The 24,938-nt window shown below is 40.5% G+C and overlaps 3 protein-coding genes and 3 long non-coding RNA genes across 31 annotated transcripts in view; 4 read left to right on the top strand and 2 right to left on the bottom strand.

Moving 5' to 3' along the window:
• LOC107264305 overlaps positions 1-14,410 on the bottom strand; it is a 52,308-nt gene extending 37,898 nt beyond the window's left edge. For 5 of the 12 annotated variants that reach the window (XM_015732424.2, XM_015732423.2, XM_015732425.2 and 2 more), the window contains exon 1: positions 14,305-14,410. In XM_015732424.2, coding sequence (XP_015587910.2) covers positions 14,305-14,395 — 91 coding nt within the window. In that variant the 5' untranslated portion in view covers positions 14,396-14,410. Of the gene's footprint in view, positions 1-1,280; positions 1,487-1,573; positions 1,765-8,976; positions 8,993-13,213; positions 13,269-13,366; positions 13,492-14,304 lie in introns of those variants that run through there. The other 7 variants (XM_025081651.1, XM_025081653.1, XM_025081655.1 and 4 more) reach the window with 7 other exon arrangements.
• LOC112493854 lies at positions 4,701-7,477 on the top strand. Of its 2 annotated transcripts, XM_025081659.1 has the most exons (4): positions 4,701-5,053; positions 5,740-5,921; positions 6,531-6,709; positions 6,818-7,477. In XM_025081659.1, the coding sequence occupies exons 2-4, from the start codon at positions 5,819-5,821 to the stop codon at positions 6,869-6,871; spliced, it is 336 nt and encodes a 111-aa protein (XP_024937427.1). In that variant the 5' UTR covers positions 4,701-5,053; positions 5,740-5,818; the 3' UTR covers positions 6,872-7,477. The 2 variants fall into 2 exon arrangements, 1 of the variants encoding a protein (XP_024937427.1); XR_003058751.1 differs by having other exon boundaries at positions 4,701-6,271; positions 6,531-7,477.
• Positions 8,081-9,911, top strand: LOC107264306. Of its 4 annotated transcripts, XR_003058761.1 has the most exons (6): positions 8,081-8,250; positions 8,460-8,801; positions 8,989-9,173; positions 9,239-9,371; positions 9,475-9,599; positions 9,697-9,911. It is a non-coding gene; the product is annotated as an uncharacterized LOC107264306 (long non-coding RNA). The 4 variants fall into 4 exon arrangements; XR_001536909.2 differs by having other exon boundaries at positions 8,084-8,801; positions 9,221-9,371; XR_001536907.2 differs by having other exon boundaries at positions 8,089-8,801; positions 8,964-9,173; positions 9,697-9,910.
• On the top strand, positions 10,140-12,003 carry LOC107264307. 2 transcript variants are annotated; one of them, XR_003058762.1, is made up of 4 exons: positions 10,140-10,214; positions 10,286-10,412; positions 10,633-10,836; positions 11,231-12,003. It is a non-coding gene; the product is annotated as an uncharacterized LOC107264307 (long non-coding RNA). The 2 variants fall into 2 exon arrangements; XR_001536911.2 differs by having other exon boundaries at positions 10,633-12,003.
• A 348-nt stretch (positions 14,411-14,758) lies between the features above and the next one.
• Positions 14,759-19,253, top strand: LOC107264367. 10 transcript variants are annotated; one of them, XR_003058758.1, is made up of 9 exons: positions 14,759-15,861; positions 15,919-16,078; positions 16,161-16,591; positions 16,673-16,927; positions 17,332-17,902; positions 17,986-18,187; positions 18,363-18,636; positions 18,766-18,962; positions 19,125-19,253. It is a non-coding gene; the product is annotated as an uncharacterized LOC107264367 (long non-coding RNA). The 10 variants fall into 10 exon arrangements; XR_003058756.1 differs by having other exon boundaries at positions 16,161-16,290; positions 16,437-16,591; positions 18,766-19,201; XR_003058755.1 differs by having other exon boundaries at positions 16,161-16,290; positions 16,405-16,591; positions 18,766-19,201.
• Positions 19,254-19,496: 243 nt separating this feature from the next.
• LOC107264366 (translocating chain-associated membrane protein 1) lies at positions 19,497-22,630 on the bottom strand. The gene is made up of 7 exons (XM_015732558.2): positions 22,316-22,630; positions 21,625-21,807; positions 21,432-21,547; positions 21,113-21,325; positions 20,918-21,027; positions 20,557-20,844; positions 19,497-20,457 (listed from the first exon to the last, which is right to left on the bottom strand). The coding sequence occupies exons 1-7, from the start codon at positions 22,445-22,447 to the stop codon at positions 20,360-20,362; spliced, it is 1,140 nt and encodes a 379-aa protein (XP_015588044.1). The 5' UTR covers positions 22,448-22,630; the 3' UTR covers positions 19,497-20,359.
• Positions 22,631-24,938: the final 2,308 nt, after the last annotated feature.

Here is a 24,938-nt window from a genome sequence, read left to right as displayed (position 1 = left end):
CCCCCCCGTTATCCAGGGACTTAGGCTCCATCGATTTCGGATGAGGGTTGCTCGCTCTCTGGTTCTCGTTGAATTTATCTCCCTCTCCCTCTCGCGAGATATTAGCGCTCTGGTGGGTCGCGGGGGAGGGGGGGGGAAGGGCGAGGGGTCGAGACTCCCGCCGCCACCAGCCTACGGGCCCTTCTGAAACTCACCCACTTTTCCCTTGACTAGGGAAAGAGTACAAAGAGCCCCGGCTCTTCCAGGTCCTTCCACCCCGCCGCGATTCGTCCCAGTGCCGGCGACCTGCGAAATCACGAGAATCCTTGAAGATTCAGGCGAAGTCCCGCCGATCCGGTTTAAACGGCGAATGCAAAATTCGAGGACGACAGGGAATATCCATAATGCCCTTTCGACCGAATTTCCCTTTTCCTTTTTGTCGCACGCTGCTCTTTGCGGGACTTTTTTCTTCTTCTTTTCTCTTCACTTCGCGTCAATCCCAAGACCCTGTTTTCGTCAAGGGTAGCTACCCCCTTCCGTACGGCCTTCACCCTCCTTCCGGTTCGCCTGCACTGACTCTTATCGAAAACTCCCGTCCCGTACCTGGCGAATGTTACACATCAACTACACTGGTCCAGCTGAGGGATCGAATTTCTAACCGACCGCGAAATAACGATACGACACGTATCACGCGAAATTCCATCCCCGTTGGCTTTCAAACGTATATATATATGTATACTTGTCAAAGGGTAGTTATAGGGACGGTAACGCAATGGGAGGCCGGTTTTGTTTTTATGACAAAAAATTAAACCTTGGAAACATGGCACTTGGAGTTCTAACCTAAGCTTCTTAGCTTATCACAGATCGAGTGTCTGGCATGAAGAACCTTTTTTTTTTTAAAGTTCCCTGTGGGTGCCGCTTTATGGTCCCGACGATATGCCTTACGTATCAAGATGCTATCAGGCCTGACAGACACCAAGTGTCCTCGTAACTGCCAATACTCGGGAGAAAAAGTCCTGAGAAGTGCCCTTCTTCAAGAATATTTGTGTTATGTCTCTTGGCTTCGGTGAGAATCGCAATTAGGTCACGAATCACGTGCACTGTATATATATATATATATATATATATATATATATATATATAAGATACGATTCTTTGAAAAATATAACACAGAAAGAATCAAAGCTGTTCATCCCCTAATATTTTTTATGTTTTTAATCATCCCTCCTTTCCCCTCCCCAATCCTTGTCCAAACGAACCAGAACGGAATTGCATCGCTACCAAATATCACTAGGACTGACTTTGGGGTAGCCGGACGTAACCAGACGTCCTTCCTCCCAGGTCAAAGTTCATTTCCTGCCGAGTGGGATCCGTCAATCGAATTGCTACCGTTCGATTAGTGAACCCAGCGCAAGTGAGAGGGCAGGTCAGACGTTAGCGAGACATTTGGCCTCGTGGCTGCGGTAGTTGGCAACAGTGACGATCCTACTCGTAGTCAGCGTCCGGGCTAGAATCAACAGTTTGCTCTATCGATTGGCCATGGTCCACATACCCACATAGGTCGGTACCAACATAAATGCATTTGTATACATACGTATACATATGAAAACAGATATAGTATATGAATATATACTATCAGAAGATTTCTCCTCGGGATATTCCCAGCCTCCTCCTTTTGGTCCCTCGGTAGCACTGGCCCGTTCGAATGAGAAAGATTGAAACGCGTTAGTCAGCAAATGCCTGAGGTAGGGTTCAATCGAATTCTCTTTAAGGGTTGGCAACGTTCTGAAAAAAAAAGTGGCAATTTCAGGTCCACCCCTCTTCTCCTTACTCGTGGGAAATATTACTTTAAGCGAAAAAGCCACGCCGGCTTCCAGCCGTTACCCACGTACTTGAGTTAGCTATCCGTCTGGTTGGTATACTTGGATTAATCTATAGGGGATGAAACTGATACCGAGCACGGGGGATGATTATCTCGTTAACGACGTCCTAGTTCGGTCTAGCTTAAAGTTACACGCTTGGTACAGGCGTGCCTAAGCCCGACGCGAACCCCCGTGTAAAGCGGAATCCTTGGGTCATTAAATTGTTAGGGTAGTTTCGTAGGGCGCGGAAGGGTTGTCATAATTTTTCGGTGATTTAATTTTCTTCTATCCTCTGTACCTTACCTGGCCATTTTAACCGGAAATTGAATACGAGGAGACTACTGAGGCTGAGATAGGGGTTGATTACAGGGCCGGATCTTTTAACGTCACGTGTACTCCGCGACAGTCTGTAATATCGGGGAGGATTCAATATTTGGGAGATACTTAATTTCTCACTGGGCCCACCTGCTCCAGTTTTGTACTTTATTACGTCACGGGAGGAACACCTTAATTCGGAATGTTCTTCGGCTGAAGTGCAAGAAATAAAATTTAATCAAACTTCATTATCCGAGATAAGTTCTTATCGTTGCATGTTTATCTGCGTGGGTACCTTTATTTGCGGTTGGAAGAATATTAAATATGCACGGGGTGTACGAAGACGAACAGTAATTTCCGGGAGATATGGAAATTTGAGAAGAAATGTTTTAAATAAGGGATGAAAGAGGGAGTCGGTATATGACACGAATACATTTCGGGAATTAAATAATTTTATTGGGATTGGCAGAACATTCACCTGTAAAATCGGATTTTTTTTGAACCCCCTCCTCTCCCCCCAGTCTTCAGTCAGTCCGAAAAAAGACCCTTACGAGAATCGATAAGAGCGAGAAATTATCTTTTTGTAAATTCAATAGCGCGCGTTAAAGTTTCGTCTTGAGGAATTGCGAAAAAAAAAAAGCAAAATTTCTTTACCCGTAAGTCTCGCGCAATAAACTATCGATCTATAGAACAAAGATATTTTTTTCTTCTCTATGCGCCGTTAAATAAAAGACAAAATAAAATTTCCTCCCTTTTCTTCGCGACGTAGGGTTATCGGAATACAGTAAATCCCCCGAATACGCATTTGGCGAAAGCTTAAGGTGTCGCTCGCGCGAAATTACAATTTCTCCATGTAAAGTCGCGGAACGTCGCGGTACGTATAAATTTAAGGGTACGTCGAAGTGCCTGAGTGGCTTTACTTCGTAATAACAGCCGAATATATTCCAAATACGGATAATAGGAAAACGGGCGGGGGGTGGCGCGTGGAGGAGTTACGGGAGGGCCGAAGGGGTAGCTCGTCGAGCATGGAAACTAAACCTACTAGAAAGGAGTGGAATAACGAAAGGCCAGAGGGAGTGGGTATGGACCCTTCAAAAATTGTGAAAATCGATGAGGGATGCTCTGATTCGGACTGAGAGGGGGTGAAAGAAAAAGAAGAAAAAAAGACAAGTCCCACTCTCTTTCTCATCAAGCAAATTGAAAAGCGTTTGACGCACTGATAAAGCTTTGGAATTTCTATAAACACCCCCCCCTCTTTCGTCCTTGTATCATCCCCCGACTCCATCCGTCCATCCACATCGGCACCCCCTGTACTTGTACACAAATTTCATCGACGCAACGTACGCCATTTTGAACTTGACAATTTTATCATCCCTTACGATAAACCTCCCACATAATTTCCCGACGATTTATATCTATACTTCGATAGCATTCCCTTTTGCAATTGTCATTGTATTTTTTTTTTATCGTTCCTCCATCCTCCGCCACTCTTCCCTCCCCCCCCCTCTCCCACGCCCCCCTTCACCGGTAACACCGAATAATACCCCAAAATAAAAATTTTGATGTTGCATTAAGGAATGAAAACAAGGATACCGGTTTTTTTTTTCCATCCTATAAAACGTCAGGAGGCGGCTCCGGGCAGCCCGGATTTCCTCCGGGTTATCCTACAGGAAAATCTTCGCTCCACGATCATCGGTCGATCTGTCTAAGGGTGGCGTGTCTAAGGGTAGTTTCCAGACACAATTGGCAAAGTAGAGCTTTGCCTTGGATCTATACGGTTGGGTGTAAGAATGCTTACTCACCCCCTCAATCCAAGATCACTGGTGACCTTTGACTTGTTGCTCTTTTATATACCTTTTTTCGTCTCATTCCCCTTTCGCCCCCCCCCCCCTCGTGTAACAAAGTAGGTCACGCACCTCTAAGTCAACGAGAGTCTCAGAAGTCAGCCTTATTATCAGAATTACAACTTCATGAGGAATAAAAATAGCGCAACGTATATTTTTTTTCTAATAGCGTGGATCACGTATTACAACCCTTACAGGATACATCCCCTAACCTGAAATATATTATAGGCAATTCATGGACGCGTTCGAACATTAAAAAAGAAGCAACCTCTAACGAATTAAATATCCATTCACAAAAGCAACCCTTATTATATCGCGCATGATAAGGCTCTCACGAAAAAAATATAAAAAGCTCAATTCCGTGGCTCACCTCCGAATTCTCCAGTCGTGCACAAATACCTGAATATAAAGCAGAGGCAAGTGAAACTTTGCATCGACGCGAAGTTGATATCGAGAGATCGATATAATCCGTGTATAAAAAAAAAATTATGCCTTTCCAAGGCAACGTAAATCGTCCGGAGGGTCGCGTCGGGAGCTGTCAGTAAAGTACGTGAAAGGTTGTTCGACGTTTCGTGAAAACGTTGTATCGGTATTCGTGAAATTAAAAAAAAAAAGAATATACTACAGACATGTCCTTCCTTCCTTTCCTTATGGCTGACTCCTCCAATGAGGAGATGTGCCAGATTACAGACATGTCACGTATACAGGGAGCACGTGCATACACATTAAACCACGGAATATATATAAAGCGATAGAAGGCGAACGTCGGTATGACAAGCAAGATACATACGGATATAAAGAGTCCGGTCGGTAAAACAGAGAGGAAGGTGCGAGCTGCGCGCGCAACTCGAGCAAGACCCGCAGTAGTCCAGGTATGATCCCGGCTGTGTCTATTTATACGGACTGGGTGGGAACGCGGCTACCTGTTGGGTCTGCCGCTCTAGGTATAACCCGGCTCAAAGCAGCCTCCAGCAGTTATCGCTTGACATAAAAGTAGGTCACCCGTCGAAACTAGGTCAACACGGCGCAACCCTCACAGCACTATATACCTTGGTAAGCGTCCACGTACGAGTTATCGTACAATACACACACTCCGTCAGGAGTAGATCAGAATCCTCTGGCACTGTCAAACCCCCCCCCCGCCCCCCTATAAGCATCCACCCCCTTTACTTTAATCCTGACTTTGCTCACTTGCCGTCAACCCAGCTCTCGCAGCCCAGGTCCGTCGAGGTTTCCACGCTTTGGCCAACCCTGCGGCGCAATCAACCCTCTTTGGAATTATCCCGAAAATATGTAACTCCGACGAAAAGCTAAGTGAGAGACCAGGGTACCTTGGCTCGGTAAATATTTACTATGGGGTTTATTGTGGAATTAAGATCGGCCGACATCGGTTACGGAGAGTGAACGGTTTTCTGAGTGCTGGTGTTGCTCGTTGTGGGTCTATGGTTATCCTGTCATAGAGTGTACATATATATCTACAAGGGGTGCGGCGTTCGTAGTATGAATGTCAGCGGTACAGTACGGTACATAAATTTTGCATATAGGGGATGAAAACGTGAAATGGGGCTTATGTATAATGTAAGCAAAGCTTGTCGATTCTCTAAGATAGCTTGACGTGAGAGACATACCGGTTAGGAAGTTGCCGTACGATACGAAGTTGGCTTCTAAGTAAAGTGACAGCGCGGTGAGGTTGAGGACGCCATAGAAATAGAACTGATATTGTCTATTTGTCCTTGAAGCGAGGCCACCGAGAGACTTCCTGCCGCGTGGCTGCCAGCCGGGCGTCAGCGGAGTCAGTATGAAAGGAGATGAAAATGGATGAGGGACGCCGGGAGAAACATTGGTCTTTGGACTGGGAAAACCGGAAGAACTTTTCCTAGTTCGGATACGACAGCCACCATTTTATCGTGCCTCCATTACAGTAAGCGATTCTTGTACACCCTGCGACGAAGCATCATGCTGAGGAAACTCAGCCAGCATCCACCCCCGGAGTTTAACAGGCAACCCAGAAATCGGTGCTGATAGGATATATGTGTGTGTGTGTGTATATATATATATATAGCGAGAGGAAGGAGGTGTGATTAAGCTCCGTAGAAATGGGGGGAGGTTGGGAGAAAGGTCAATAAATAAAGGATCGACTTGATTTTAAGGGATGAAAAGATCCAAGGATGTTATTGCAGCCTAAAATATTTTCTATTATCCCATCATCCGCCCACCCACCACCCTGCTGGAATATTAAAAATTTTTTTCATCTTTGATAAAGATTTTAAGGTATACTTTGAATATCTTACGTGTATATATATTTTAGTCCCTCGAACCCTTGCCCATCAACCCTTAAAACCATACCGAATCTCAGGCTTCCTGCCTTATCCTCTTATTTGAAGTCTAATCCGACGAAGGGGAATTGGTACGAAGTCGGGGTTCTGGATGGAAGGACAAGGGATGCTGGATATTTGAGATATGCATCCCCAACTCAAATCTTCCCCGATAAAGCAACCGTCCTTCGAATAATTTTCCGACATTCACCCAGACACACCCTTCGGATGGCTTATTAGGGATCCTTTTTTAATCCTGGTTCCGCCACGGGAGGCTCAGGTGATCCATAAGGATGTCATTTTATTCGGAGAGCTCACGGATTGGTTTTACATAAGAGACATCTGGATATATCGGAAAATCAACGCAGGATCTTTAGTCACGTATAGGTGCCAGGTATGGTATATCTATGTCCTCCATTTATGACTGATAAGAGAGTTACAAAATCCAATAGAAATAATGATCCACGCTTTAACGATAATCTTATTGTGTATTGAATTTCAGGTCTCTTTAATGGCCGACCTGGTCCTGGCTGAATCCTATTCCGATCTAACCTAACCCAATTACCTAAACAAGAACTACGTAATTGTTAAGAAGCAAAGAGGATTCGATGGGATCACCAGAGTCTTCGAACTTCCTCGTTCAGGGGCATGAGGGGGTAGAACAGGGTGACTAATCACGTCATGAGCGTTCAATAATTCCATTATTAAATTTTGCTTCTCTACGTCCCACTTCCTCGACCCGCGAAGGTCTCCTTTCATCCCCTTTGACAATCAATTCTTTTCTCCTGGTCTTTGGCACGAAAGGAAAAAACATAACCTCTAAAAGTTATCGTAACATTTTCACTCCAACTGCCATTTAAAACTCCGCATGACAAGTGCACGGCGTACCAAGGACGTCGCGACGCTTTTTCGCAATTGAAAGACTTAACGGCTCTATACTTGTCATTTGAGTTTTAAGTTATGCAATTAAAGAGTTATAGATTTGAGACACGTTCTGCACTTATTAAATATAACGGTCATCGTGCGCTCCTTTTTTTTTCATAGGTCATTAACTTGTAAGATGTCTTTGGATAATTATCTTTCGTCTCTTTGGTATGCGTCTACTCATCTTCCTTTTTATTCATCTTCTGCAGTCAAACTTTCGTGATTTCTTCGTTTTTCAATTCTGTGGATAAAAGTCAGAATCATAACCAAGTACACGTATAGAAATAGCCAAAGCTTTTCTCCCAATAAAGTCTGCAATTTAAAAAAGTGCTGTCACGCGCCATTAACCACTCAGCAAAGAGATGACCTGGACATAGAGTCAGGTCCCACCCTCTACATCCCGTCAACCGCACGAACCACGACATCGTCTAATCAAGCCAACGAAATAATTGGTCCCAAAAAAAAGTTCAAGGGATAAAAAAGAGCAGAAGTAATATTCAGCCATACCTCGTGTGTATATATATATCAAAATCTAATTAAATACATCTACACTACATTAAACTCAGGTTCCATTAGGTTCTTTGTTCTTAAATAAATTTTCAAAGTCTTCTAAAGAAAAGAAAGTTTAATTTAAAATATTAATTCAAATACTTACATGAAATTAATTCAATAACCTTCCATCCGATACGTCTATTGAATATCGACAAGCATCGAATGCCGTGCAAAAGAATTTACACTTGCAACAGGTGTCAAGCCCCGACATCTTAGCTAGAGAAGCTACTAGCCTAGCAGCCAACCCAAACGAACCAGACAAGCCCGCCACGTATACCAACCTCTAGAGACCTCAAGCCCAGCTGACAGAGTTTAACGGCAGTAGATAATAGAAGCAAGTTACCGGATTTCACGTATAATTTTGCTAAAGTAATGCCAGTGAGGAGAATCCGTGCAGCAAGAAGTAGTGAAGAAGATAGCAGCAGTTTCTCCGGATAGAATTATCCTCAGCCAAAAAAGGTATTTTTGGCCAGTGATAAAGCCGATCGCTCTTTTTCCATACAAACTTGTGGTCTGCGTAACGAGAAGGAATAATCTGATTTCTACCTTCTTCTGTCATATTCCATTAACTCTCTTTCCTCCCTACGAAATCGACACACTCTAGGTTAGGAATCCTTAACGCGACTTCTTTTCAAACACGATTTCCTACACTCCGTACACGTTGACAGGTTAGGTTATGCTCGCTCAGCAGGCAATTCGACAGATAGACATCTCTTGATTTTTACACGGTAATCTCTACCCACCATCACTGTTTCTACATGCATAGACACTCGTGAATAAAACTACGAGAAGGGGACGGAAAATTTGGTTAATTTACAAGACTATCAGTTTAAATAGCTGGGCCCTTAACATTGTCGGATATTGGCGTCGCGGTTAGGCAATGCGTTGGTGAATTTTGACTGTGAACACCTGGTGTCCAAATAATGGATTTCGAGTGGACAAACGCTCTGACAATTCAAAAGTTGGTAGACACAATGTACTGTCACTTTCAACAAAGTTTATGCTGAAAGGTTAGTAAAACTTGTCGATATGCTAACGTACATATATTTTGCATCATTTTATGAAATTAATATACCCGGTGACTGATGAATGGAATCTGCCAGTCGTTCTTGTATATTTTCATTTAATTTCTGTTTATGTATTTCACATACTTTATCGGCCTTGCTTTAAAGTTCCACGATTTACCTGCATAAACAGAAGCGTGGCTGTTCCAAACGCCATTGTGCTAAACGATCGGGCCCATCCTATTTACTCCGTATAATTGTTCTCATCTGTTTCCGACGGCTGACGTGAAGGACGCAAGCACCGAACAAACTGGATATTCATCGTATGCAGATATATGCATATTTGATATAAATACAAGCAGACTAAACTACGTCCACGTAAGCCATACGTATAGAGTTATTCAATGCAAACGTACCAATTGAAGTTGACGCATTCATTCTAGATTGGCGCCGCGCAACCAACTTCATTCTGTACATTTGACCTGGATAGACCAAGCAAATAAATTGGCGGCCACGAGTAATAAATTAAAAGTGAACGTAAGAAGAGCATTCATAAGCGAAAATAAAAGAAATGAGGTAATAATTCCACGAGTACATGGGAGACGTGAAGTTTTCATAAAAATTATGAAAAAAAATGCCCTTAATGAAACAGGGCCTAATATCCTGTATGGTTTCGTAGTAACGCTGACTCCAATTTCCGGCGGACGACGACGTGCCTCGTAATTCTCTTAAGCCTCGACTGTTACCACCCTCCTGAGATGTCACAGGACGAAAGAAAACGAGCATCCCTTATACCTTACTGAGGTAGATATATGTTTCTCGATACTCTTGTCAGTCATACAACAAACAGTAGTAACGCCTACGTGGAATTTTGACGATAATAACAATACCTCACTGATAGTTGCAGATACCCTTTTCCTGAAAGCGTCCTCGAACAGAAGCTGCCCACCCACATGTGTACTCCCGCTCACCTGCTACCTGATTATATACTACCCAGCTGCCTACCAAGCTAAAGAAGAGCTACCCACCCAGAAGAAAGATTCTTCCTGCCACAGCGACAGGAAGTCTCGCTGTCGCAATCGGAATTCAATGCCGGGATTGATGGTTTAATGGAGCGAAAAGGCAAGTGAAGAGAACCCTAACAAAATCCGGGGCATTACCATTATCCTGCGTAAGGAGCACATTGGTACCCTCCTACATTTTCCACTTGGATTCGTAACTTCACCCTTCAAATTTCTCCCTAATCAAAAGATTCAAAAAAAAATCCGTACACATCCCCCTAACTTGTCCTATAGTTAGGGACGCCCCTCCCTCTGCTCATATATGAAATTGACGTTTTGTATGCTCAGCTCTACCGTTGTGCCAGAAGGAGCCATTCCTAGTGTCCTTCGTTGTACCGTGGGATACAGATATTTATGGGTAAGGACCAGCTTTCTTGTCTTACTGAAACTACCCTTTAGTACTTGCCTGACTGTGTATAACCCTCTTAGCTGTTTCTACTTCTGGGATGTTTTGCCGTGGAAACAGTGGGCCAGGATACGTTGCACAGATTAGGGATCAGGAAGCAGCTTTAATGATACTGAGTCCTGACAAGTGGCTTTCTTCTGACACTAATTGGTACGCGTCATTCGAAGCCATTTTACCTACCAATTACTGAAAGCTGATCAGCCGGAAGTGGTTGTTATTGGAGCATTAGGTCGTATCAGTATTGACGCGAATGTGAATTGATAAGCTCCTTAAGAGATGAAAAGAATTGCTGAGTAGCCAAAGACGATGTAAATTCTTTGAACCTTCGCCACCTGACTTAATGCGTCTACAGCGACATTTTTTTGTGCAGATGCTCAGAGTTGATACGTTAGACGACTGTAACAGAGATGTCGGCCAAAGTGACTCAACGGAATTTAATAAAAAAGCCATTTGAAGGGGAAAAAAAAGGTAGATGCCGAGTAAAGTTTTCAGAATGGATATTTCGCATGCGAAACGTAATCGTGGCAATAAAACTTTTCTTGCCTGCTGAGAGTGAAGACACTTCTGTTCCCTGGTAAGATTATACGATCGCGTCGTGAAAATAGAGAAAAATGAAAGAGATTGACAAGAGGCAGAGTCTGCGTGAGAGTCGAATGTTGAGTTGAAATTTGCGTCTTAAAATCCACCTGTATTGACGTTGCGTTATCGTGAAAGCAGGGAAAGGGAGAGAAACGCGAATAAATGGAAAATGGTAAATGGGGTGCACAGAGGAAAATGGAAAATGAGAAATAAAATATGAACGACAACGTGACGTTTGTGTATAACGAATACGTTAAATCCTGATGTTGCATTATCTTCGAGATATCTCGTTGTCTCAATCGAAATTTTAAAGTCGACTTTATGCCTACTGAAAGCTTTATTTTCTACGTGAAAACCAAGTGACGCAATAATTTTTCTTTTTTTTACAGAAATACAGACTGTATATCAAAACAATTTTTTTTACATAGTACAAACTGTTACGTCATAATTTCCTTCTGTTCTTGCGAATTGCATCTGTTATCACTGTCGTATACAACGTCGGTTTGTGCTTATCATTGATACTGGTTTATGGAGTAACTTCAGTTGCTCGTTGCCATTTATAAAATGGAAAATAAATGAAAATCCTTATCAAATATAAGAAAAATCTATTAAATAAATCATTTCATAACAATTAATAATTTCATATTTTTTTTTTATTTTACTCGTGCATCCTGTCTTGTCATTCGAACGCGACTGAATATATCTGTCTAACTGACTGTCAGTATAGGCGTGTGAAAGAAACCTTAAGGCTAGTTCATAACTTCTACCTAGTACCCCACTGATACGACAGGCCAGACAGGTTAGTCGCTTTCTCTAGCTTTTCTAGCCTGATCCGCAGCAGGGCTGACCCACGCTAAGCGTAACAGTTTACCGATAGCACATCAATTCAATTCAGCGTTCGATTAGATAGTCGCTATTGACAAAACTACCGAAACCAAAGGGAGCGTTCGTGCTGCAGCGACTATTATTTTTTATCCTATAGAAATACCAGTCTACATCCTAGAATAGAAAAGCGATCGGAGCCATCCCCAAAATTGTCTTCTTGTTAAATTGTAACACTGACCCCAAGTGTATACAGACACGTGACAGGTCCAAAAAGAAAAACTCCACTGTGCTGTAATTGGTATAAAATACAATTAAAAAAAAAAGTGCACGTTAAAATAAAAAATGTCTTATAAAAAAATACGTACAATTTCAGCATATCCCATCGTTGGAAATTCGTCAAGGACAAAAACTCATTTGCTTCCGATCGGTAGTATCAATTCAATAACAGGCCCTACTGATTCCAACAAAGTCCTTCCAGACGTATGATTAAAACTTTCACCCTCGCTTTCAAGATTCATGGAAATACTTGAACAACTTTCTTAAGCCTCCATTCGGTCTCGTTAAATTATGTATACCCTCGAGGGTAAGAATTTTTTAAATCCTCTGCAACTTCACCAACCAATTCTTCATCCATATCCGTCGCCCCACGACCAATGCTCCCACGGGACACCTTGAGTTCTTATGAGCTGACGTGTATTATTATTTTATTAAGAAAGTGAAAAACTGCCCAAAATATTTCTCCTTCAAGATCCATTTCCCTCCCCACGGTCTACCCTCCTCTCAAGCATTACCCGACGACAGCCGATTATTTACCAGCCATCTGTCAAAAAAAAATCCTCCATCGACCACTTCCTACAACCTTATATAATATATGCCCTACGCAATACCTATATATTCGCATATACCATATCCATGGAACCGTGCAATATAATCTTCCCGAAAATTGGCCACTGTATATCTGACGGGATTGAGAATCGCGAATTTCCGTCACGTTTTATCACAGCCGTAAAAAACTTTGGCGAATCGGCTAAGCGTGTCTAAGCATACGCGACTAAAAAAAATGATCCTATGACAGGGAGTGTCGCAACTGATAGAGACTATCGTTGTGAGATCAACGGTGATAAAGGGTTGACCGTATAAATAAAGGACGGACAAAATGGTCGCCCAGGGACAGAATTGACATGGAGGTCTTGAGGCGTGAAGGACGCAAAGGTAAAAGTAGCCACGAAGGAGCGTCCTTTTGAGATCCTTTAAGAGATGAAAGAGGAGCAGACTATTATTCCTCGACATTTTCATTTCAAAGTTCCACTGGAAAAATATAATTCTTTCTTTTTCCCAATATCGATACAGGTACCGATTAGATTGATTATCGTGAATCTAATTAATCCTTCAATTGTCTCTTAACCCTTTCACGTCCATCCACAAATTCGTATCTGACGCTACTTGCATGTCGAAGCGTTCTGAATTAAATTACACGTACTACTGTCAATCACTTCCATCCTATCAAACTACCATTATCATTATCCTCAATCAGGATATTGACTTACAGGTCCTTTCAAATCCAGTTAGTATCTTCGTCTCTGGCTTTATACAGATACATCCCTAAGTATATAATATTCATTATGTGCATATTGTATATATATATATATATATATATATATATATGTGATCTTGGTATACGAGTATATAGATATACTTACAGTACTGTCACTCTTTCTGATTGTCTATCGGATTTTAGCTGTTTCCTAGTGACCACTTTCTCTGTCCTCTCTATTCTCCAATCCTTCCTATCATAGCACGTATATACACAAGGCATTAGTGGACATTGCGAGCTACCAGGTACATACAAATCTTAAGTCTTATTTGTTCAATCGTAAAATAGTCTTTACTCCTGCTACGTGCTTCGCTTCTGATTTTACGTCGTAACGTAAAGGTTATGTTAATTGGCACGTGCTGTCTATGTAAGCCTGTGTTATTAGTGAATAACACGGGAGCGTGTGGAAATCCAAGAGACCATGCTCGAGGATCAAAATGTCTCTTGGGCATACCCAAGAAATATATAGAACCAAATGCTCGACCATCGTGAAGAAGATATTCCGCAGTGACTTCGCATCCGATAGATTTTCAACGGCAGTTGAAAATACTCGGATTTCATACCCGTCATTTGATTCGATGAATAATTCATGTCGCTTGCGAGAGATCAAAAATCACCAAGCCTTTACAATTTTCAGGATCGATCTCGTGACAAGTATTGAAAATCACACTATGGATCTTGCATACCGAAAGCGTCTGACTCTAATGTGTCAGATCTGTGAATTTCATTGTAACGGATGAGAGACAGATTACGATGATAAAAATTGATTAAAAGTTGCTTCTATTCTGCTCTTATCTGTGGTGAATGGTTGACAATTATTTAGATAAAAAGTTACCTATTCCAAGTAACACTTTAGTTTTGTCACGTTGAAATGAAAGTGACAGTGGAAACACGCGCTTGCTCGTCAGAAAACTTGATCTTTTTGTTGACAAACGTGTACCTATAGTTGTAGCTTTCTTTTTCAATGCCGGGTGCTGCTCTGTCACGAGACGATCCTGAAGAGACCAACAAGTGGATGAGGAATTATAAATGTGCATTACTCACGATTGTGTGGCGCGTTTTGGTGTTGCGGCAGGACTGTCGTTGTCAGGCAGTCTGGCAGCCTCGTGAAAGCTTGCCGTACGTTAGAGCGCATGCGCTGGACACGAGGTTCGGGCAGCAGCGCCTCTGCAAATCGTAGGGGTGGTTTTTCTTTGAAGAAAATAAGAAAAAAAAGATCCTCGTACCAGCATACTACGAGACACGGGTAAACCCTTCGGATTTGGTTTCGCAGTTCTGTCAGTCAACTGCTGAATCCTGGGGAAAATTTGTCACACTTCGTCAGACTGGACAGGGAACGTATCTTTTTTTTTTGAATTTGCCGCGTAATACTTTGGTAATTTAAGTGTTGAATCTGTAACGCGGAGAAGAAATCTTAGATTTTTTCAAAAAAAAAAAACACGTGATTGATTGCTTAATTAAATATAACAGCTGTTACCTCTATACGTACTTTTCTCATAAAGGGTGTACTATAAAACTGACTGAAGATATGGTTGTGACTCACTCAATTGCATGTAGGTAAATAGAAATACGACGTAGTGCAGGTAGTAAGTTTTAGAACACACTCAGAAAATTATTTACCGCAGGGACGTCTTGTGGATTGCCAATTACGTTTTAGAACGCAGATAACGTTGTATCTGAGTATGTAACTGATGTCATAACAGTAGTAATTGCGCCCTGGGCATAATTACTAGACAGTAAAATAACGTTGTTGACCTTCGCCCCATTCAAGAGGCTCGAACTGCTAGACACAGGAATTTAGGAACTGAAGCAATATAGACGGTCGTATCGCGTTTAATGGCAGACACTTATTAGCCAAGGAAAGAAAACGGAACTGCCAAATTAATCTAGTATTTTTGTACCACCAAAAAAAGGACAACGATAAATCGACAATTTTTTATGAACGTATTTTTGACTTTAAAACGGTCAAATGACCGGTCGATGCTACGGTAGCATTAAATATATCAAGAGCAACAGGGTGTCTGGAATAATCTGGAATTTAGACAGACAGCCGTGACGCTTGTTGCTCCCCGTTTGGGCGTCTATTTGTACTTCAGTCGTACACGGGTCGAGGTTGGCGAAGCGTTGGCTAGCGTAAAAAAAGATTCCGGCTCCCAAGAAACAAAAGGATACGACGGAATCTGATGGAATCCCAGTCCCTCTTGGAATTTCGTAGTGAGCCACGGATTAGGGTGGTAAGCCCGGAAAACGGCAATGTGAATAGCGCTGGTTATTCTTATACGAAGAATGACAAAGGAAGTATCCAGTAAAGGCAAATATAAAGAAACAGAAAGTATAGTCTAAGAAACTTTAGAGGAGAGAGTGAACATTGTCTCTTGGGCATTGACAGTATTATCGATTAGCTTCGATTCCCTTTAAAGGAAACATAACCTATTGTAAGAAAAATCTTTCCTCTCATACGCAGTTACCGTGCTCGCGTTTCGTCCTGTCAACGTTCCCTTTTGACGACTAAGCCTGAAGCTTAGTCAACTGTCTTTACGTGTGGATTAAAAGCAAAGGAAATTAACAGAAGGAAGAAAAGCGGGAAGTCAGGAGAATAAGGTGAGTACGATGAGCTTTAAATGATGACAAATTATTCTCGCAACTAATGATTCTCAGTCTCGGAACGAAACGCGTGGTTGGGCACCTCGAAAAATGTACCTCTGGGATTTGACGTCGAGCGAGCGTAACGGGAAATCCTTATCTCGTCTCCGTCTGTCTCTTGGGACAACAGAGGAGAAATTTTCCATGAATGTATTCTAAAACTGACTGCAGATATGTATGTTTTTGTCTCAGTCGATTGCACGCAGTTAAACAGAGACAGGACGATACTTGTGATACTGACATTAATATTTTTTTAGAATGCATCCCATATCAGACTACAGGATCCATAATACATTACACGGTACACTGTAAAGGTGCGCAGCCATGTGATAAAAAATGGCGATTGTGAAAAACATGAGATTTTAACCTAGAAACGACGTACGCGATGTAAGTACTACGTCGTGCAACCAGATGGGCAAGGTAGTCGACAAAATTCTTTTTTTTTAATCCATAATTAATGCAATACCGGTGCATCGCCATGGTCTGTTTCTAATTAAAAAGTTACGCTCGAGCGGCTGGCTGTTTTATCCTAGTAAATATTTCACGGCGGACCTACGATGCTATTACGTTCCAACGGCCACCCACCTGCTCCCGAAAGAAAGACTGGAGAGAATAAAGAGGAGATTGATAGAACAAAAGGAAAGAGAGGAGTAACGACAAAATGCGGTCATCGAACGACGTTCCTGGGGTAATCGATTCTTTCTTTTTTTTTTCTTCTATTTTCTCAATTTTCCATAACGTCCTCTTTCGTTTACCTTTCGACCACCAGGATCGTACACTATCCGTCTTCCGGTTACGGATGATAACGTTTTCAAGCGATGTTCCTGTTTCCTCCTTTTGGCTTTACACTCATCCGAGTAACGATTGCTCGACCTGATGGGGATTTTAATAAGGGAACGAGGGCTTATTCATATCCTCGCGTAGAAAACGGCGCTTGCGCTAGACAGCCACCTGTAGCCCAGCTTCCAATCAATACATCATGGCACATCGTACCAGCGAGCTGTAGCGATGGGCATGAATCCACGTTAGCAAAAAAAAAACACAAACAAATTAATACCACTGTAGTAACATTTGCGTTTGAGTAATGTAGATTCATGAAAACGGATAACAAGTTATACAATTGTCTCTTGAGAACAATGGTGACACTTGTATGGAACAGAAAGTTTGGATTAGTTATAATCAGAATTCCAATTCTCAATAGTATTACGACTGACAAGAAAATATTGTATGAAAAGTCTCAGAGGTATTGAAACAAAATTGTCATTCTTCCATGTGACAAGAGTAGACAATTTTTTTTTTTCTCCTGAATATGAGAAAATTCCATTGTGTGACATAGGAATATAATTATAAGCCGTATTACTGGTAGTATATTCATTTTATGCAAAGAACAATGCTAAGCTGCTATGTAATTTCTCTCTCTCCCTCTAGTCGTCCTATTGAAGATATGGAAAAATGCGAAAAAATGGCAAGATTGGTGATACAGAGAAGTAAATAAACCATCGAAAAATTTTCAAAAGGAAATTTCGATTATCGCATTCAGAGGAAAAACCATCCACTTGCTGTATATCGATGATACCGAACTACCGTAACTTCGATTGTTTACGAGGTCATAAATTGACATTTAATGCCATTTTCACATCGTCCCACTGTATCTACATCTCGAAAAAAATCCAGAAAAATGTTCACCGACCTCGACGTTGTAGCGACTGGCGGTTATTAGGAAAGTAATATTTTTCTTCCATTTGACCCAGTAACGAGAATTCACGGTAACCATATTTCTACCCTAGCAGGAACGACGCAGAGGATTCAAAATAATAATCGTAACCCGAGTCCAGTACCTCAAAAAGTATAGCGCTCTATGGAAAGAAAAGAAATGAAGGAAATGGAAATACCAACAAAAGAGAAAGAATTCTAAGGGATGTTTATGTAACGTTCTCTACTCCCATCTCTTCTACCAATCGACTGTGAGGTCTTTGTTACTATCAGTATTTGCTAATTGGTAATCAGAGCTGACACGTAGTTATTCTACTTGGCATTTCTTTCCTGTATTAAAAATTCGACAATTTATTTACGTGTTCGTAGAATACTTTTGGACGTACTAATGTTGTACCATGATAATGAGCAGTGGCGCCACGGGAGGCGCGAGTTAAGAAGAAAATACATTTAATGGGAAGTGAGAGCGGAAGGCAGGGGAAGGAAGAAAGGAAAGAACAGTTTTCCGATCGCAAAAGTGAAACGAGCTCTAATTAAATTTCGCTCCGTGGCTCCCATTTTAACTCGTCTGGTAGTAATTATTTTATTCCATTGCGAGAGTACTGATATATATATAAAAGCCATACCATACTCAAATCTATTCGAGCAGAAGTGCTGTATTCACTGAAAAGATCAAATACAAGAACCTACCAATATCTAATATTCAATATCATCAAACTCTAACGATTACGATTATTAAATTTTAGTTATACATTCAGCATCTCTTCAAAAGAGGATATTAAATGGACTCCAGTCAGTTTTAATTAAGTTTCCACCAACGGGGATGCTGGGTTAATCTCGTCTCTATCAATATTCTCGTCTTCAGCAGATCCACAGGTAAATTGACAAATCTATAGAGAGCACGTGCTCGACTGAACCAAGCCACACTAGTTGCACAACGTAAATTTACTTTCTGCTACTCTGCACCGCAACTGCAACGATCTCCTGTTTCCGTAAACTTCAAAAGTTAAAAGTTTGTTGGTAAGTGAAAAAAAAAAAAAGAACGAGCTTGGTATTTCAGCAGGATAATATTGTAGGAATATTATAAATTCCTACCAAGATTATTCACCGTGCGATACAGATTATAAGGATGGATTTTATTTTTTTCAGTGTCAGTACAGCAGCAAGGGTCCATCTAAATATAACGTTCCAGCAAGGGCTCGTGTGTCAGGGCAGACCTGGCTAAAATCGATTTTATTCAGTAGCAACCCTCAGCACGCACCTACCCATTCGTACGAACTCACCCTGTTATCTACTGTGGAAACCGATAAGCTGACTTCCGATGATAGAGATTACGTCTAGACTTGGTATGATCCTGGATAACTATTGTTTTCATTCTATATCTTCACTAGTGACCATTCAATAAGATTAAGTATGTACTGATAAAGGTATACTGTAGGTTTCTCGAATATTTTCATTTCATTGATTAGATTGACACTGATAAGGAACGTATTTGCTTAACTCATTAGAATCTACAGTCTAATGGATAGAGTGAGTCACCTAGGATTTGGAGAAATCAAAAAGGTTAGCCAGGTGCTTGATTGTTTGTTGCGATAAAATAACTTACCTAAGGTATTATACCGGTTGTATTGATCTACACTGTTTTATCTATTGATTTACGACACTTGAGATATATCAGAGATTGATCGACGGTTGGACATGTGGAATTGATGGTAAATAATGTTATTGATATCTGTGAAATTTCTTCAATGTTCTTTTTTTTTTTCTTACTCCCTCGCAGATCCGCTAGTTACGCTGGATCTTTCGTAAAACTATTTTACAATTCTTTTAGACGAAAACGATACAAGCACAATTTACAAATATAGTTGTGATACACGATGCTTTTTCATTATTGTTTTAATGCTCGTCTCATGTACCCATAGGAAAATTTTTTAATAACCTAAATAGATATGTCTCTACGATTAAATGCTAGACCCATTGTGATTCGATGTAATAACAATATATATCGAACTCAAATCGAAACAATAACAATTTGGTACCATAGTATGTTTCTGATCACTATTTTTTGCAAATTAGGCCACGAATCGTACAATTTTTTTTAGACTGTGAACCTTAACACGCGTGAAATGTTAATAACTGTAATTAAAACATTACAGAAATTACAATATAGATTAAAAGTGCGTATTATGCATAAGTTAAGAAAAAATACTATGCTTCTCAGAAATGCTTAATCAGTTCTCACTCTTGTATTTTACAAAATTGATAACGTCATCGTCGGTGAAGACAATAACTTTTTTTTTTATATAAAATCTGTCTCCTCTCAGCAGGTGGTATTTATCTGCATATCAAAGAACCGAGACAAAATTCACAAATGGAATAATCCCTAATAAAATAGAAAAACAAAAAACGAATATTCTCTGCTTAATGTGTAAATATCAGAACGGTTCGTCTCATCGTGCACAAAGTTTAACTCTTGCAGAGAAAAGTAAAATAATTTTACTTTGTCACACGACCTACAACTTTTTTCTGGTAGCATTTAAAATCCATTTGCCCAGCATCCAATTTTCCAATTCATAAACCAATACTGCTTTTCCATAATATATACCTTATCTTTGTGCATTTCACGGCGATCATCGACGAATTTATCAACGTTTTTAAAAACGATCCACAACCCGCAGCTGAATTAAAGTCAAAAAGGACATTATCAGGTTTAAAATTTATCTACCGCTAATATAGCGACCATTTATTTTGTTTTAGAAGCAGTGCGGGATCTTAGATTCTTCTTAGTTGCCTGATCAACTTCGGGCAGGTCGTCGTCTTCAGAGAGAGTTGCTTTCTTTCCTGAAATGGATAAACAAGCATGCCTTAATCCTGTCTAAAGAACAATGCGATTTTCACGATGGAAACGTTCAGGACGATGCGTTTGAAAAACATTCTTACCTTCCTTCCTCCTGACTTTCTGTTTGGGCTTAATTTTCGAGATGATTGGCGCCTTGTTTTCACGAGCTCTTTTAATCGTTCTCTTCGCGAAGCCAAAGAGAAGATAAAGTTGGAAAGCAACAATAACACCGAGCACTGAATATCGCACAGCTGGGATGTTGAAGTTACCAGTTGTGTAATCAAGAGTTGTTTCGGTTTGTCCTAAGCCATAGAAGAAGACGAGAGCTGCGAGAGCGACGGTTGCCAGTCGGACGAAGATAAAGGCTGAATTAGCGATTAAGAAAGCCACTGTAAAGAAAAAGAGAATGATGATGAAGTAACTGATTAATGATTCTCTCATGTATCGAAGTCAAGTACTTACAACGAGTTGCATTTTCTTTCTGGTCTACGAAGTGGATAATTCTTGCACCATGCTGGAGAGCATCTCCGATGTAGTGAAGGACTAACAAAATAACGCCAATGTGCTGAAAGCTGTAAACAATAATGGATGTTTACGAAGGATTTATTTGGAACAATAAACCTGAAGGGATATTGTGATATTATATAAGGATCTTACTTAAGGAAGTACGCTGCACCTGTGAAGATCAGACCAATTGTGGCTTGGAATACTCTGGACGGAATTTCTTCCTTCTTGATACGTTGGAAGTATAATTCAGGGTAAGCATGAAGCCAGTAAGCTAGCTGTCCGATGAAAAATAGTTTCAGAGAGAAGGACATTACTTCTGGATAATTCTCCCATAGAGAAGGAATATTTAGAAGAAGATTATCCCTAGAAATAATTACATTATATAAATGATTATCCCATGACACTAAGTAAATTTCAAATAGAATGGAATATATCTTGCAAGCTTTTGTTTTTCCCATAGAAAACTTACCTAAGAATAATATCGATACCCCAAATTGCAGACAAAACATAGAATGTAATGAGTTGGCTGGATTCGTTGAACTTGGAAAGCTTAATCTTGCTCAAATGGAGACGCTTAGAGATTTTCTAGAGAATTAAACAAATTTATAAGTGTAAACTCAAATATAGTCCAATGAAGTTAAATGCAATTGTACAATGCCTACATCAAATATGTATTCCTGGATGACAGCGTGCATAACAATAGTGATAAGAAAATAGAAAAATACTGCGCACGCATCCTTCCAGCCAGTAGTATATTTCTGAGGCACAATGAAATCTTCATACTCTGACGAAGTAGACACATTATGATGAATAGCAATGAAGGTATATGCCCATGGTGAAGTTACCTAAAAGAAATCCATAGCACTAATTATTATAACGCATCTACAAATCTGATCCAAAATAATACAACTGACATATTAATTCAATAGTCATACACATAATTTCCTGTTTTTCATATACCCCAATAAATTCTGAAAAAAAAAATTACCCCAACCATTCAAAAGTATTAACCCCTGTAAGTTTCTGATTGATTTTCCAAACTTCCAAAAAGTTCTAAACAAACGCCGGTAAACCGCTCTGTAACATATGGTTCCAGCAATTCAGAGATAAGTACGTGGCCGCTTGTAAGGGACTAGGGTCCTAACTAGTGCCAACATACATAAAAGAAGAAGAAGAAGAAGAGGAGATAAGTACATCAAAAGTACCAAAAAGAAAAATATAAATAAACCACTCAAATAAGTAATCGCCGAAACTTTTCCATCACACTCAAATATAGACAAATCTTTATGGTCATCGAGAACTTGAAGTATCCATAACGATAAAGACACCATACGCTTGGAATAGTACACTGACCTGCACCATCAAACCAACTATGAAAACCATAGCCACGCAGGATACAATATCCGCATGATTTTGAATAACAAACTCATGACTTAATATCGGCGGATTTTTCGTAGAACTCTTTCGTCCTTTTATGGCGACCATTTCGTCTGAAAATGTATATCCTCCGCGTCGTGAAAGGAATCCCGATGCTGATCGCCGTTACAAAGCGTTCACCAAACACCAAACATAGACTGACGGTACACTGGAAACCAAAGCCGAAGGTTGGACTATCGAAAAGTGTCACAGCAACATACCTAATCGCCAACTGTAGCAATGTGGCGCATATTCCCGTAACGTGTTGGCACCACGTGAATCAAAAGAATGATAAACGAAATAAATACATCTTAAATAATAAAATCATCCAAAAATAATATCAAAATATCGACATTAATAATAACAAATAGCACCCAAACGTTCCTTCAAAGCCCACGCACTCATTTAATTTAAATCCTTACTTATCAAAATGAACGCTGACTTGATACCAAACGCGCCATAGTGGAGATAAGATCGAATGTACGCTCGTAACTTTACTGCTCTCATTTTAGAATGTTTTCTCCAGAACTTTCCAGGCGCTCTTACATTGATTATATAACTATTTAGTGAAGATCATCTTCCTCTATGTATACACTTAACTCTACTTATAATTCTGATAATGTGCACTCTATAGATCAATTTCAAGAACTAGGGAAGAACAAGCGGAAATATGTAAGTGAATATTCATATAAAGGATGGCAACTCCTCTCTGTACTTATAGCCGCTGCTACATAGTAGAAGAAATATTTAAACCTTTGAGATTCACGAATGGTAGCTGGATAACCCGCGATAAGAAGAAGGAAAGAATTAGTTGCTCAGCAATATTAGAAATGCGAAACATTTAATAAAGCTTTCCAAATGATACTAAATATTATTGGATCTTGACATACTTTCGAAAATTGTTTAAAATATGAAATTGAGGCTAAATCAAAATTTCGCAAAATATACGGAGTAGATAAGAAATGAATTGAAATTGTAATATGTGGAAAATATAATTACGCTCAAATTGACATATTAGTAAATTAGGTGTTTGGAACATTAAAATAATTAATTAAATCAGTAAAGTAAAATATTAAGACTTAAAAATCGGAAATTCTGGCCAAACATATTTAGAAGCACTGGGAGTTGCCCAAAATCGTGTGCGCGCGAATCCATCGCGCAGGACAGTGAGTGGGAGCAGGCGGAGAGTGGGGGGAGCGCTCGAGGCAGTGCCCGGACTCGAGGCGTTCATTCTTCCTCGAGCCGGTCTCCTATACTGGTGTCTTGGAATCACCCCTCTTAACCCTTTCCAACCTTCTTCTCTTTCTATACTTCTTTACTTTCTTAATTCTTCAAACTTTCATCTTTTACTTTCTTCTACTTTTAGTTATCTCTTTCCTTATTTCTTCTCCACTTTTATACTTCTATTCTCCTCCCTTTTCTTGTTGACTTTTTTATTTCTATCTTCCTTTCTAATTTCTCGTTTCACTCTGTGCCCTCTTACTTTCTATCGTGCTTGTCTTACACTTCCTATTCCTTTGGTCGGGTCGAGCATATTAATTCAAGTAGTCATATAAGAGTAGTCATCCGGTTAGTGCAGCTAGACTTAAGACCATGGTGTCGGGGGTTGCCCTTCCGCCTCTTCCGCTGAGCTTGCTCAGTGGTTGGTGGCCCAAGTTGTGGCCGCAACAGGACCTTATGGGTCTCCCGACGGGGGCCTTGAGCCCCCTTAGGGTATCTACGGCCATGGTCTTTCGTATAGTGAATCTAGCCAGGTGTCTAGCTCTCGCGTATTAGTATCATTTGTTCGCTTTGCTAAAAACGCTCCAACATGTCTTGACAAAAAAAACACGGTCCCCTATGGGGCCTCGGAGGGGTCGTAGCTCCCTTGTGGAGAGGCAGGACCTCACGGAAATGGGCGAGTTTGGGCCCATTTCGCTCCCTTATACTTCCTACTTTTCCCAATGTTCTCTTTTCTCGCTCCTCCAGAATAATCTGGTTCTCGTACACACAGTTTACGCATTTCCTTCTTCTCTTGGAGCGGTCATTTCCGCACATCTTCCTTGGCTACTGCCACCAAACGTTTCTACTCTATTTTCGAATCTCCTATTCTTTCCTACGTCTCCATCACTCTCCTCCTGGTATATCCTTAAAAACTAAGCTGTTAAAAAGTCCTTTGGAAAAGGAAAAGTCCAAAGTGATAGCGCATGTAAGATACCAAATGTATATTATATTGCAGTGATATATAAAAAATATATCTCTAATGGCATTGTTATTGCTAATCTTTCGCGGGCTATAACGTCTGTACTTTGTATACTGTATCATTATTGCGTTTGTCGAATAAATCATCTTTAAACACTTATACACGTTAATATTCTTTTGCCCTATGCGAATATCCCAGAGTGCGAATGAGTTCTGTCTCTTTCCTACACTCCTCCGTCCTAACAGCATCCTTCTCCTCCCTTATGCTTTGAAACCCCTTTTTAGCTGTGCTCCATTTTCCACTCCATCTCTGCCATATTATACATATCCTGATTTCGCTTTCTTTCATCAATACTACCTTCTAAAATAAAATGATTCC

The sequence above is a fragment of the Cephus cinctus genome, unplaced genomic scaffold (genome assembly GCF_000341935.2).
Source record: "Cephus cinctus unplaced genomic scaffold, Ccin1 Ccin1_scaffold0168, whole genome shotgun sequence".
In the NCBI taxonomy this organism is placed as follows: Eukaryota; Metazoa; Arthropoda; class Insecta; order Hymenoptera; family Cephidae; genus Cephus; species Cephus cinctus.
The sequence above is the reverse complement of the archived record's forward strand: the minus strand, read 5'-3'. Positions and strand labels throughout refer to the sequence as shown.